The sequence below is a fragment of the Acinonyx jubatus genome, chromosome B2 (assembly GCF_027475565.1).
Source record: "Acinonyx jubatus isolate Ajub_Pintada_27869175 chromosome B2, VMU_Ajub_asm_v1.0, whole genome shotgun sequence".
In the NCBI taxonomy this organism is placed as follows: Eukaryota; Metazoa; Chordata; class Mammalia; order Carnivora; family Felidae; genus Acinonyx; species Acinonyx jubatus.
In genome coordinates this window covers 16040538-16054983 of record NC_069385.1, presented here as the reverse complement: position 1 = coordinate 16054983, position 14446 = coordinate 16040538, and the positions used below count along the sequence as shown (strand labels likewise).

The 14446-nt window shown below is 47.9% G+C and overlaps 1 protein-coding gene across 3 annotated transcripts in view; it reads left to right on the top strand.

Annotated features, from left to right (window-relative positions):
• MTHFD1L (methylenetetrahydrofolate dehydrogenase (NADP+ dependent) 1 like) overlaps positions 1–14446 on the top strand; it is a 187328-nt gene that overhangs the window by 133780 nt on the left and 39102 nt on the right. For all 3 annotated transcript variants that reach the window (XM_027056637.2, XM_053222106.1, XM_027056638.2), the window contains one exon: positions 654–806. In XM_027056637.2, coding sequence (XP_026912438.1) covers positions 654–806 — 153 coding nt within the window. The remainder of the gene's footprint in view (positions 1–653; positions 807–14446) is intronic.

Below are 14446 nucleotides of genomic sequence, written 5' to 3'. Positions count from 1 at the left end.
TTAATTAGCAAAGTCTCTGAAGAGACGCTATGTACCCTTTAATCAGAACCAGGCTGCAAGGACACTGTCCTTTTTGTGAGACCCCACATGTGACTTCCTGCCCTTTCACCTTTGGAACTCTGGGTCAGGCATCGCCTTTGGTCCTCAAAAATAAGAGTCTTAAATAGTGACCTCATCTTAGTTCATATAATGTAATCGCAGATCAAATAACCATGATTCATAAACCAACACAAAGGGACCCTTTGCTTCCCGACAGCCTCCGAGAATGAGTGAACACGACTGAAAGCCTCGTTACGGAGCCTTTCTCCATTTTTACCTTTCTGAGTCCCGGATATTAATATCCTTGGAAATAGTTTCTGACAGGGCCTTTGCTTCTCCTTTGCCTGAAAATAGCCACACTTTCCCCCAAACACACACATAATGCTGCCTTCCTTACGGAGAGCTCTCCGAAATAAACAGCAGGTACTTTCAGCCACGCGATGATCACGTGGAAATGAATTTTCTTCCCATCTTCTTGCCCAGTGAACGAGTAGTGACCGGCACCTGCCATGTGCCTGGACCTGAGCGTCGGGGATCGTGTGGAGTGCAAGTGGGACACGTACAAGAAACTAACATCTGTGCTCAATGAACACCTTTCCTTTCCTTTCTTCCAGGGATTTGGAAATCTGCCCATCTGCATGGCAAAGACTCACCTTTCTCTGTCTCACCAACCTGACAAGAAAGGCGTACCCAGAGATTTCATTTTGCCCATCAGTGATGTCCGGGCCAGCATAGGCGCTGGGTTCATCTACCCTCTGGTCGGAACGGTGAGTAACATTCTCCGGAAACCTTCCCCAGGCTGTGTTGTCCTGATGCCTTAAATCCTTCTGTTCTGCCAACGCTTTGCAAATCGGGTGTTGGGAATTAATAGTATTTGCTGTTTTTCTAGACATTCTCTTCCACCATATAAAACACCTCTTCCGTCGTGGTTTGGGTTTTTCTTTCTTTGGTTTTTTAAATCGTGTGTTCAGGATCCCTTGAGTCATAAAACTGATTCCCCTCATAGAACATGGAAGAGAATAACTTGGTGGAATTCAGTCTGATATTTAAATGGTGGAATGGCTTAGTATGGTGCCTCTGGACCTTTTTCACATTATCGTACTCAAATGATAAGATTTTATTCTAGTCAGATAATGGAGGAGACTGCTCATGCCAGACAGGACCCGCCCAGCACCTCTAAAGCCTGGCAAAAATCCAGTGTTTCAATCCAACACATGGCTCTGTTGTTATTATGTAAACAAGCAATGGATGGGCCAAAAGTTGATTAAAAAGTGCAGAATCTTTCCCTTGACATTCACATGTTTCATCTAATATTGGGCAAGATGTTTTCAATAAGCATTTCTTGCATTCTCATTGCATGTGAGGCATGGCGATACTCTGAGGAGCACAGGTTTGCATAGCACAGAGGCATCTAGAAAGGGTGGCGTTGGCATGCTGAATGCCCTCAGCACAGGGGCGGCGAGAGCCGCTTTGGCCCGAGGTGGATGAGGGAACACGGTATGTGGAAGAAGAGAGTCGAGAATTCTTCGTAAGAGCTCTGAACTGGGGAAACAGTGAATTTCAACTCACGGGCACAGAAATACATGACAGACCCAGCGTGGTCCAGCGTGGCTGGGGTTGGACGGGCCGGGGAGTCTGAGAAATGGCTCAGGGAGAGCAAGACCGGGCCAAGCTGTTACGGAGCTCGACTGCCATGGGTAGGAACTTGGGCTTTTCTCCTCGGCGCTCTGGGGAGTCACTACAGGGCGGTTTCTGAGTTTGTTTGTTCGTTTTATTTTTGTAAGAGGAAAAATGTGATCTGATTTTTATTTTAGAAAAATAGCCCCGGCAGCAGAAGGAGCATGGTTAGAGGGCTGAGAGCCAGAGGTAAATGGCCCTGCAATCATTCAAACTAATATGGAGAGAAGAGGAGAATGCAAGACGGATTTTAAGGGCGGCCACCTACCTGTGGGGCCAGGGGAGGGGCACTTGCCGCCTGACTGTGGATGGCGGTGCCGTGGTCACAGAAGGCACACGGGGAAGGCAGATTGGCCGGGCCTAGATGAGTGTGACGTAGATGTGAAGAAGTGCGGGCGTTAACGGGACACGTAAAGTGGCCTGTGGATCTGTTAGAAATGCAGACATAACACTCGGAGGAGCAGGAAGCAAGGCCTTGAGAGTTGTAAGAATGTAGATGAAGGCAGAGCTTGAACAAGGGGAGAAGCACGGGTAAGCACGAGAGACCTGAGAAGAGGGTGAAGGACGACACTCCAAGCACGTATAGGGACACCTGGGTGGCTCAGTCGGTTGAGGATCTGACTCTTGATTTCGGTTGAGGTCGTGATCTCGCGGTCGCGGGATGGAGCCCCGCTAGGGATTCTCTCTCTCCCCCTCTGTCTGCTCCTGTCTCTCTCAAGAATAAATAAGTAAACACAAAATTTTTTTTTAAACGTCCACATTTACAGAGCCGCCCCAGGAGTCTGGGGGGAGACCGGGGCGTCCCTAGAAGTCAGGGCGGTGGCGGGCTGGGGGAGGGGTAGCAATGGCATTGGTATAGGGAGAAGGGTTCACATCCTATGGCTACTGGATGACATCTCCCGAGGGGAGGTGGGGCGGAGAAGGGGAGTGACTACAACAGGGGAGCCTTCCGGGGCGATGGAAATACTCTATATTTTGACTACTTTGATTGTGCTGGCGGTTCCATGACTATATTGGTTTGCCAGAACTCATAGACGTGTACCACCTGAAAAGGATGAATTTTATCGAGTATAACTTACTTATGCCTCAATGGAGATATACGTAAGGAACAAAAATGGAGAGTGAGAAGAGTTTGCTCTATGCCCCTTAGAGTGGCCTCGTGACAGCAGCTCCTCAAGTGCTCAGAGTCTGCTGAGCTTGGGTCAGTGAAGGCCTTTGCTCAGGAACAAGAGCACAGCTGGAGAGCAGCCTGGAGAGAGGAGGGGTGTGCCGGTGGGCCTCACCAAGGAGAAAACCAACGTCCCTCAGAATCGGCCCTGTCTTGCCCTGTACAGATTCAAAACCCCGCAGTAACTGGCCCAGCAAATCCATTCATTCATTCATTCATTCATTCAACCAGTATACAGAAGGCATGGCGCTCAGTGCTCCGGGAATCCCAAAATAAAGCAGCTTTCCATTTCAGACAGCTTACAGCTGGTAGGAAGAGACAGAAGTGAATGACAAAGAAAATGGTTTGGTATAAAAATTAGGAATCAATCAAGGGCACCTGGGTGGCTCAGTCAGTTAAGAGCGTCCGACTTCAGCTCAGGTCATGATCTCACTGTTCCCGAGTTCGAGCCCCTCGTAGGGCTTTGGGCTGACAGCTCAGAGCCTGGAGCCTGTTTCAGATTCTGTATCTCCCTGACTCTCTGTCCCTCTCCTACTCCCACTCTGTCTCTCTCTGTCAAAAATAAATAAACATTAAAAAAAATTTTTTTTAATTAGTTAATAACCTTAATAGTTCTGAGCATTTAACAGTCATCAGAAGTCATAATTTAAAATCTGGTGGACACTAAACAAATATACGCTGTGGATCTTCTCCCATCCCAGCTAATACCACCAGACCCACATGTGAGACCAGTTCTGGGAAATCAGAATTCTGGAGCTGCCACTCATGCGGGAACACTGACAAATGACTAGTAGGAAAATGAATGTGAGGAATGGCGTTTGGGGGGCGGCCGCAGGCCCACAGTGTCCTGAAGAGAGCCCTGGGCTGCCCTGTGGTGCCCCCAACCGCAGGGCCAGGCCAGGAACCGTCAGTGAAACAGTCAAGTGTGAGGACGCAGGAAGGAAGCAGTGCCTGACTAAAGAAGTTCCTGGAGGTCAGGAAACGGTCACGTGTAGTTGGTGGCCTTAGCGTCCGCTTTCTATGACAGCAGGAAGTTGCGCGTGTATCAGGGCAAGCGCACCGTTGGAGGCCAGGATCGCCTAATAAGGGCTGGTATTTACTTTTACTTGACCCCATTCTGGGCCCTGCTACGGTCTTTTGAAATGCTTCGAACATTCATCACCCGTGTGGGAGACACAGTGTAGTAATTTCCTGCTGAGATGACTGAGGGAGAGGGAATGGGGACACCAGAGGGGCTGGTTCCTGCAGGTGGGAAAATCCTAGCATCCTGAGTCACTCTTACTCTTAATCACGAAACGTGTTTCTTTGAGTTCTTTTTTTTTTTTTTTTAATTATTTTCAATGTTGATCTTTGAGAGAGGGACAGAGCACGACTGGGGGAGGGACAGAGAGAGACAGAGATACAGAATCTGAAGCAGGCTCCAGGCTCCGGGCTGTCAGCACAGAGCCCAATGTGGGGCTTGAACTCACAAACCATGGGATCATGACCTGAGCCAAAGTGAGACGCTTAACCGACTTGAGCCACCCAGGTGCCCCCTGAGTACTTTTGAAATGCATATCCATCTATCCACTCCAGAAAGAAAGGCCAAACTGAGACCTCAACATCAGAAAGCTTCTCAGTTTTTTTGCAGTGTTCATTCATTCATTCATTCATTCATTCATAAAACCACGTGGAGGCGAATAAGATCAAGTCCTTCCCTAATGGGCCTTCTGCTATACCGTAGTAAAAGAAATCATACAAGTACAGGAGGCTGTAGGCTTTATGACAAAGGAGAAACAGCCCCCAGCTATGTAGCAGGTTCCAAAGTGGCGAATGTGAGTATAGACAAGTCTGTCCTCAAACAATAAACGTCTCCAGCCCTGATGACCTTGAGCGATCCCGTGGTGACATGTCTGGGGAATTCAGTGTTCCCCCCTCCAGATTTAGCTTTGTGGATATTGACTGTTTAACCCCCTGTCTTTACTTATAGGCCAGAGGTTTTTTTCCCACTTAATTACTTCATTTCATCATGTTCTATTTAGTTATGACACAATACAATAATAATTAGAAATATCAGTAACTGCTGTAGCCGCTTCGCTAGTGGCTTTCACTTCCCCGTCTGTTTGTGTAGAGGCACCCGAGGCAAGGATTACTAGTTTGGGGACATTCGGCTCAGCTACCACTCTTCCCTGCACTCTCAGTGTTTCTCATCTTGCTGTAGCTACTTTTTCCTTCGCAAAATCTCAGTCTCCATTCCCACTAAACACCATATATATTCCTGCTTCTCCTTAATGACATAGTTATATGTTATTTCAGGCATATTCTTGAAAGCTACAAACGGTATGAGATTCCTGACCAGATTATCACTACTTAGTGCATCTCCTTCTAAGACATTGTTTAGCAAATACAGGTTCTTGATGTGGGAAGAAAAGAGCAAATTGTTTTCAAGATTTTCCTACCCTGGATTCCATGGATTACCCTGTTACGTTATATTTCCGAAATTCTTTCAAAGCTTACAGTTTATCGTGTTCAATCAACCTAATAGCTTATTAAATTTCTCCAAAACAATCTTGTGCCAAAAGAAATTCGGCAGGTGGTCTTTCTCTTCTGGTCACATTGTTTTGATATTGCCTTTAGGTTTCCACAGTTGACAGGGGCTCTTTAATCATTTGGCATAAATTGCATGACATAAAATTATTAGCACGTAAGCAAAGTATATACCATGATATTACTGAGAAGTAAATTATACTCCACTTGGAAAAAAAACTAGGAAGACACCAAAATGTTAACTTTGGGCTGCAGTAGTAGAAGCAGCTTTTTTTTCTGTACTTTTCTGCTTATTTCAGTATCTGCATTGAGCATGTGTCCCTTCTATACCATGAAAATGCAATGAATAGGCAAGTGATAAACTAAAAGTCCTTGGGAAAAAATGTTTGACTAGGGCCATTCAGTTGCCGGGGAGTCAGTAGTACTCTGTGCTTAGCAGGTGGCACCTGCCGGGTCGCGTCATCTGCCCATCCCAGCTGCCTTGCAGTGTTTTAACACCTGTAAAGGTGAGACCCTGAAGGCGGGACAGAAGGGTTAGGGTGTCGTCGTAAGAAATGCACTCCTGAGTGTGGTGCGTTTGGTTCTGTCTAACGTTTGCCAGCCCCAGATTCTGCTAAGGAAATGCAAGATCGAGTTGTCAAACAGTTGGCGTGGAGAAATGTCCGGTTCTGTGAATTCCACCCCAAGTCCATTTGATGTCAGCGTTCGGTATATCCCACTCTTCTCCTTTGACATCGCACTGAGACTCCCAAAGAAAATAGAAGCCCTCCTGTGCTGAGGTCCCCCTGACAGGGAAGTCTTCTCTATCGACCAACATGGGACATAAAATTACGACAAGATGACTCTTCGGGGCAAGAACGTGGGCTAGAATTTTGGAGATAAGCAGACTCACGGTTCACGCAGAAGGGATTAAGACGTCATAGGGCGTTGATATGCTGGTCACTGCCAGGGAGGGCGTTTCGGGAGGCAGAGTGGATACTTGGAACTGTACAGAAAAAAAGCTAAGTGCTTTCACCCCACAAACTGATGAGATAGGGGGGACTAGGAAAGGCAGCAGGTCAGGGCTCCCCTGTCCCTTCCTCCTCCCTTCACTTTGGTTCCTGGGCTCTTTCCAGAGCAGAGTATTGATCACGGGCACTGCCTACGTGTTCGTGCGTTTTTTGCTCCTGTCGCGACTGGCCTGGCCTGGACCCATCACAGTGTGCAAGTCTGTCCAAGAAAGAGGGACCAAAAGATCAGCGCTAAAGCACGCAGTTTACCGAGCGAGCACGTGAACGTGCCCTGGTGTGGCCTTCATTTCCACTCTGACCTGACCCGACCCGGCCACATCTGTGCCCAGGTGCGCCGCTGACCACATCGCTTGGCTGGGCTGTGGAAAGCAGGAAACCGCCGCCGTGTATTTGGGAAGTGGGTGATGTCATCCACAACTCATGCTGGGTGGAGACTTACTGGCCTGGGGGGTGGCAGGGGGTGGGAAAGTAGACTGTGGCCCCACCCAGCTAAGCTTCGGCCCCGTTTTGTTCTTTCTCACGTTTCGGCTAAGCTCACTTTGTTTTCCGTTCTACTCCCTCTACTGTAAAAGTATGTACTGAATGTTTAGTTTCCACTGGATCCGATTCAGGTCAGCGATGAAGTTATTCTCAAGTGCGGTGGGGATACGTTCTCTCCTCTGTGCGCCGGCCCCACTTAGGGATGCATGGTTATAAACTGGCTTCACTCGGTTAAGCGTGAAGGTGAATTAATTCAGCCTTTGTAGGTTCAAATCAAATGCATCGCTCCTCACATTTTCCAGAGATTAACGGCCAGTTACATGGTGAAAAAATTAAACATTCACTCCCCAGGCTGCACTTTAAATGCAGTGGATAAGCAGTCATGTAGTAAGGGGCTCACTGTCGCGTGACATCACGCATCCCTCAGCCCCAGCGCATCGCTCAGACCCTCAGAAGCTACAAAATCACCCCCTCGTTTCACTCCCTCCCCTCCCTCTCTGCTTTTCCACCTTCCTACCCTACCCCCCACAAATAAACAAAGAATTCCAAGCTTATTTCTTTTAAGTCTCAGCACACAGCCTTCCTATCTCCCCCTCCTCCTCAGCCCTGGTTACCCCAACACCTGAAATAAACCAGACTCCTGCCCTGTTCACGGGTCTCCCTCCCCATCTGGCCTCCTTCTCTGTGTCATGCCCTTTCTCTCCTTCCCTGGGGATCTGATTCGTTTCCTCTCCCCACCCGGCACGGGTCCCCTTCTCACTACCCTGCCTTATCTCTACATCAGAATTTCCTGCTTTCTCCCGAACATGCCTTCCTCCAGCACAGGCAGCCACTGGCTTCCTCTTACAGTGACGTCCCTGCAGCATCCCCACGGGCTGGCTGGTTGCTTTGTGACCACACCTTCCTCCCCAGGGTCCAGAGGCCAGCCAAACATGTGTCTGTCGTCCTTGTCTTCCAGTGTGACATGTTTTAGGGGAAAGGAAGGTGGCCGGCAGCGTTCTCGATTTCCAGAAACCGTTTATCACATTGACAAGCTTTGTGACTCATGGAAATGACGTTTGCTTCTCTAGCGCATGAGGTTATCTAGGTCTCGTCCATTTGCTTAGAGGGTCTTTTCTCCCCTAGTGTGACGCTAATTTATTTTTAGCATAAATATAAAGTCACTTTAACTGGAATCAGCTTTGGCTGTATAATAAGCCAAGTGATAACGTTATCAGAGATCTCTGTCATCGAGTTAAATTTTTAACCTGTTATTAATCCCCACATGTTGGTTCTTTCTTACTTTCTACAAACCTAGAAGAGGTGCTTGTAGCACTTAGTGTCCAGCATATTTATCTTGTGTTTTCTCGAGGGACTGGTGAAATACTGGCCCCTTCCTCCTCCACTTCCGTCTCCAGCCTGCTTGCTTTCTCCCTGTTTTTAGTTTGGATTCAGGGCAGAAACTGACGCTCGAGGCCCACCCCAGTTCAGAACTTCCAAAAGACACCCGTACAATTATCGGGTCCTCATGGAGCTTTTCTTGTGCCTCTTTGTTGCATTTGTTATACTTGACTATCGCAGTGTTTAGTAAGAGGCTTATAATCAGAAGCAGATCAGTCATTTCTGCATGGGAAATTAAATCCATACAAACCAGATTCCAGCTTTCCAAACTAAAGGGCCCAGTGCTCCTCAGAGTCATTTTTTAGGGTGTGGAGGGAATGGATAAATGGAAAGAGGTCTAAATTTATCGGACATTTGGCACACTTTAAACCTACAGTTATGGGGCACGTGAATGGCTCAGTCGGCTAAGCGTCCAACTTCCGCTCGGGTCATGATCTCACAGTTTGTGAGTTCGAGCCCCGCGTCGGGCTCTGTGCTGGTGGCTCGGAGCCTGGAGCCTGCTTTGGATTCTGTCTCCCTCTCTCTCTGCCCCTCCTCTGCTCATGCTCTGTCTCTCTCTCTCTCAAAAATAAATAAAATGTGAAAAAAAATTAAACCTATAGTTATAGTTTTCAAGGAAAATATAATTGATAATATTCGAAGTCATGGCAAGTTGCAGGCAGGCCTGACCTTAATTTATCCACCCATGGATATCAGATTAAGTGTTAAAAAACATAATTTACCTATTATGTGTCTCCATTAAATATTTTCTGTTTATCGCTTTTGAAAGAAAGAATGGTCATCTTTTAGCCTTTCCTTCATATCACTGAAAACTCAAAACATTTTATACCAGTGAGAATCACAAATCTAATTTAATCAGGGAACAAATGTAACTATAAAGTCCCTAGAAGACCCATAAAGAAAATTCACAGACTCATTGCCAACCCGCTGTAAGAATTTGCTGGTATGCCTGCATTAGGTATGCGTAATAAAGGCACCACATTCTGGTAAGGAGGAGACCTGGGGCTGGAAACATAAGTTGCTGCAGCGATCACGGACATCCGTCTTCTCTTTGAGACTCATTCCAACCCCAAGAAAGCTCTAGAGAGCGTAGGACCCATGTAAGTTACCTACCGTGCTTTCTTGCACCTTTCAAAATCCATCATCCAATTCCCAAACCCGTCTGTGTTTCTGCTCTGAAAACCGACTTTCCAAACCTCCAGACCCGCCCCCCACGACTGGCTCTGGGGAGATGGTGCCCCCGTGCCACCTGCTCACCTCCGGTTCCTCTGTCTCTCACTCGGTGCCACCCAGCTGAGATGCATTGCAGTTCATTCCTTCGGGTGTCTGGGCTCGTCCCACGTCGCCTTGCCCAATATCTCCTATTCCTCCAGGCCCCCCTCTACGAACCATGTCTCCAGTTCCCTTGACCTTTCCACAGCTGGAAGTCCAGCAGAGAACGTACGTTCGGAGCTGCCCAAGTGTGTTGGTCGCCTGCCAACGCCACAGAGAGCAAGGGAATTTTTAAGGAAGGCTCTGCCCATGTGAACTCACCATCGGTAGACTCCCAGACTTAAGTTCCAGTTGGGAGAAGCAGTCTTGTAAGGAGCCCATACCCCAGGCTCTAGTGCCCACCAGCCCTATCTGCTCATTACTCCACCTTTCCCAATCGCTGCCCTAGCCTCTCTTCTTGAACCAGTTACTGACCAGCAGTAGTATAAACCAGCCCAAATATATTTTTATTAATGTGCTTACATACGGACGTGCAGCTCAACGATCCCTCCAGATGGTATTGCTTGGCGGTATGGCCGTTTGCGTGGAAACAGTTTATCCGCATTTTGCGTGGACGTATCCGGTCCTCCTTGAGGGTGCTCCTTCTTCCCCTCTCCGTCCTCCTCCTCCTCACCATCATCATGATGGCTTTAACCGTAGGTCAGACGCTCTTCCCAATGTTTTATATAGATGACTCATTACTCTCCATATCAGCCCTCTGAGCACGGTTGGTGGGAAATGGCAAAAGAAAGTTCTAGTATTCTGAATATTAAAGCTTACGAGATCTTCACCCAGGAATAACTTAGATTTTACACATCGTGATATTTTTCTTTGCGTAGGTCAACGCGTATGTTTTCATGGTGCCGGGTGTGCTAAGCCCTGGCACACATAACAAAGCATAAAACGTGATGCCACCCCTAGGGGGAGGAGACCATTTGGATAAATAAGGCATCAGCATTTTAAAAATTACAGCCCACAGTGTGTGCATTTACTTGCCAAAAGAAAGGTGTAAGTGATAAAGTGCCATGGAACTCCAAAGAAAGCGAAGGCCACTTAGGAGGACGATGGGTTAGAGATCAAGACTTTGAATGACATGCTGGGGTGCCCAAAGGCATTTGACATTTTGTGGGTAGAGAACCACGCTGGCAGCGATCTCCTGAAGGAGAGAGAGAGACTGAGGCCAGGACACCTTGAGGGGCCTGTGCCAAGGCCCGAGTGAGTGTCATGGGCCCGTGACAGGGGAGTGACCACAGGAGGGGAGAGGAAAGCGTGTGTGCTGGGAGACCGGTGGAAGTCGGAGGAGCCGACAGGGGATGGAATGTGAGGAAGGGGGGGTGTAAGGTGCCTCCTGGGACCTAGAAGGACGGGCCTGGAAAGAAAAGAGACAGCAAGCTGGTTTTGCAGTGAACATGGGATTGCATGTTGTCTAAGGTGCCCGTTGAACTGCCTGTCAAGTCGTCTGTGAGACAGTTAGAAATTAGTTCCCAGAGGGGCCGCCTGGGTGACTCACTCAGTTAAGCATTCAACTCTTGATTTCGGCTCAGGCCGTGATCTCATGGTTCGCGAGTTCAAGCCCTGCATCGGGCTGTGCCCTGACAGGGTGGAGCCTGCTTGGGATTCTCTCTATCCCTCTCTCTCTGCCCCTCACTGGCCCTCTCTCTCTCTCTCTCAATAAATAAACATAAGAGAAAGAAAGAAAGAGAGAAAGAAAGAAAGAAAGAAAGGAAAGGAAAGGAAGGAAGAAAGAAAGAAAGAAGAAAGGAAGAAAGAAGAAAGGAAGGAGGGAGGGAGGGAGGAAGGAAGGGAAAGAAAGAAAGAAAGAAAGAAAGAAAGAAAGAAAGAAAGAGAAAGAAGAAAGGAAGGAAGGAGGGAGGAAGGAAGGAAGAGAAAAGAAAGAAAGAAAGAAAGAAAGAAAGAAAGAAAGAAAGAAAGAAAGAGGAAGGAAGGAAAGAAAGAAAGAGAAAGAGGGAGGGAGGAAGGAAGGAGGGAGGGAGGAAGGAAGAAAGAGAGAGAGAGAAAGAAAAGAAAAAGAAGGAGGGAGGGAGGGAGGGAGGAAGGAGGAAGGAAGGAAGAAAGAGAGAGAGAAAGAAAGAGGGAGGGAGGGAGAGAGAGGAAGGAAGGAAGGAAAGGAAGAAAGAGAGAAGGAAGGAGGGAGGGAGGGAGGAAGGGAGGAAGGAAGGAAGAAAGAGAGAGAAGAAAGAAAGAAAGAAAGAAAGAAAGAAAGAAAGAAAGAAAGAAAGAAAAAGAAAGAGGGAGGGAGGAAGGAAGGAGGGAGGAAGGAAGGAAGAGAGAGAAAGAAAGAAGGAGGGAGGGAGGGAGGGAGGAAGGAAGGAAGGAAGGAAGGAAGGAAGGAAGGAAGGAAGGAAGGAAGGAAAGAAAAGAGCTTCCAGAGTTCAGGAGAGAGGCCAGGGCTAACACTTGGAGAATTTTTGACGTTGGAACAATATACAGTTGTTAATTTCGTTCTCATTTAAAACATTGTCGTGTGTCTAATTTGCACTGTGCACTGAGGCTGCAAAGACCAGAAACCCCCAATCCCTGTCCCAGATGCTGGATGCTAGGGGAAAGCAGACAAAGTCGTGTGTCAGCCAAGTGCTGGGGGCACCAAGGTGCAAAGGGGACAGTAAGGACTCACATCTCCTGTCAGAAGGGGCAGCAATAGAGAGAACCCGGCAGTGCCCTTGAGATGTCCTGAAAAAGAGTGGTGTTTGTGGAGGTCGAGGGCTAGGGTGAAACCTTCCAGACAGAGCAGGGGCAGGAGCCCCCCGACCACAAAGGGCCTTAGCTGGGAGTTGAATGCCGTGGGAGTGAGCCATCAGAAGCCCTTGGCCACTGGCCCGATGTGAGCAGACCATCCCCACACCTAGCAGTCTGTGGGAATGGTGGCCCCTGGGGGTGTGCAGGGCCACCTCCGCGTGCCCATGATGCAGGGTCTCCAGGCCATTCTTTGTGGTCTTTAAAACCGAGAAACAAAACCTCTAGCAGTTGTAACCACCCGGGCTGATGGAGCCCTTTCGCAGAACGGATCTTGTACTAGGTAACCGCGCGGCCGGGAGGGTGAAAACGGGCAGCTCCAGGCTGGGTCCGGGGACAGATAGGTTGCTTCTGCATTCCAGGACCACCGGTGGGGAGAGCGGCGAAATGCGAGGTCTATATCCATGTAGTCATGGAGCCTCGGTAGTTTGGTTTCTGAGCGAGGTGTCATTTGCCGCAAGTCAAAAGCTTTTAGAGTTGCTTCAAACGACGTTACACAAATAAAGCGAATCATCCTACAAATGAAGGAAGGAATCTGTTCTCTGAGGCGCCGGGCGTTATTTGCCTGACTTGCACAGGTATTTCCGATCCGTTACAAGCCTCCACTTTTATCTTGTTTGCTGCCCTAAGACAGTTATTGTAAGTCCACTGGGACCACCACCGAGTTTCCATTAGCTTTCCTCACTTTTTTATGGCCTGGCTGAGGCTCCTCCCAAACGGCAAAGAGTTAACTTGTCATCAAACCTATGAAATCACAATGATACGTGAAAGATTCTCTTCGAGCAGTGAAAAATCCTGACTGCTGCTCGCTCGTCTAAGGGACAGTTTTTAGTCGTCTACCGCAAATACGTGTTACAAGGACTGGTCTACGAAACGTCAACTTGACGATGGTGGGTCCAGCTCCCAGATCCATTATGGCGTTGGCCTTTCTTCCCTAACGAGTTTGGCAGATTCCTTCTTTGTAGTCCTTTATGCTGATTAAAACCTATTTACTTATACTTTTCACATGGGTAAAGATCATTGAAGAGAGGGCTGTAAGTTCTATATTCTTTATAATAACCGTAACTGACTTTCTTCAAGCTGTTTTGACAGCCGAAGGTCATTTTAATCTTGATAAGTTTGTCATAAAGAATGGAATGTGCTCCATTTTGGAAATGGAATCATTTTGGCAGGAAGAGACAGGAGAGACCCCAAACCACCTAACAACGGGATTCCAACAGGACATCTATTCCGCTTCTCTGAAGCCCCCTTGGTTTTCATTCGAGGCATAAATCGGAACCTTATATCTTTCTTTGGAGTAGGAAGTACTTCAGACAGGGGGGAACAAGAAAAAGAAAAAGACCGGTGTCGCCACCTCACTGGGAAAAGAACAGAAGGTTCGGGAAGAAGACGTGACATTTACTGATTACAACTTCAGACAGATTCTTCTCTTATTTGGACAGCAAATAGTTAATATAGTATCTGGAAACCATGATGGGGAGCCCGCCCCCCCCCCCGCCCCCGCCACCAGCACTAAAAGAACATACGCCCATAAATCCTGCCCTGGCACTTCTTCGTGATCACAGAAGAGTCAAGCTGGGGACAGTGACAGAGTGTCCAGTTCTTCTCAAGTGCACCAGCCTACTTTGCACCTTTCTGTGACACCCCGTCCTCATCCCCGCGCTATCAACATGCAGACGCTGCTTTCCACGCATCACAACTTTAAACTCAAAAACTCTGCCTACAATAGTTCAGTAAATTTTCACAGGCCCTCAGTGTAACTCTGTCTCTCTCTTTTTTTTTTTCCTGTACCTTGTCTATGGCGCACGTGAGCAGACCTCTCCTAGCCCCCAGACAATGCACCCTTTTCTCCTAAACGGAATGTGTAATTTTATATTTTTTTTTATTTTTTTAATCTTTATTTATTTTTGAGAGAGAGAGAGACAGACAGTGAGAGCAGGGGAGGAACAGAGAGAGAGGGAGACACAGAATCCGAAGCAGGCTCCAGGCTCCGAGCTGTCAGCAGAGAGCCCCACGCGAGGCTCGAACCCATGAACTGTGAGATCATGACCTGAGCCAAAGTCAGACGCTTAACCGACTGAGCTACCCAGGCACCCCCGGAATGTGTAATTTTAAAAAGATTCATTGAACGGAAGGTTAAAGATACTAACGTCTGGATAGT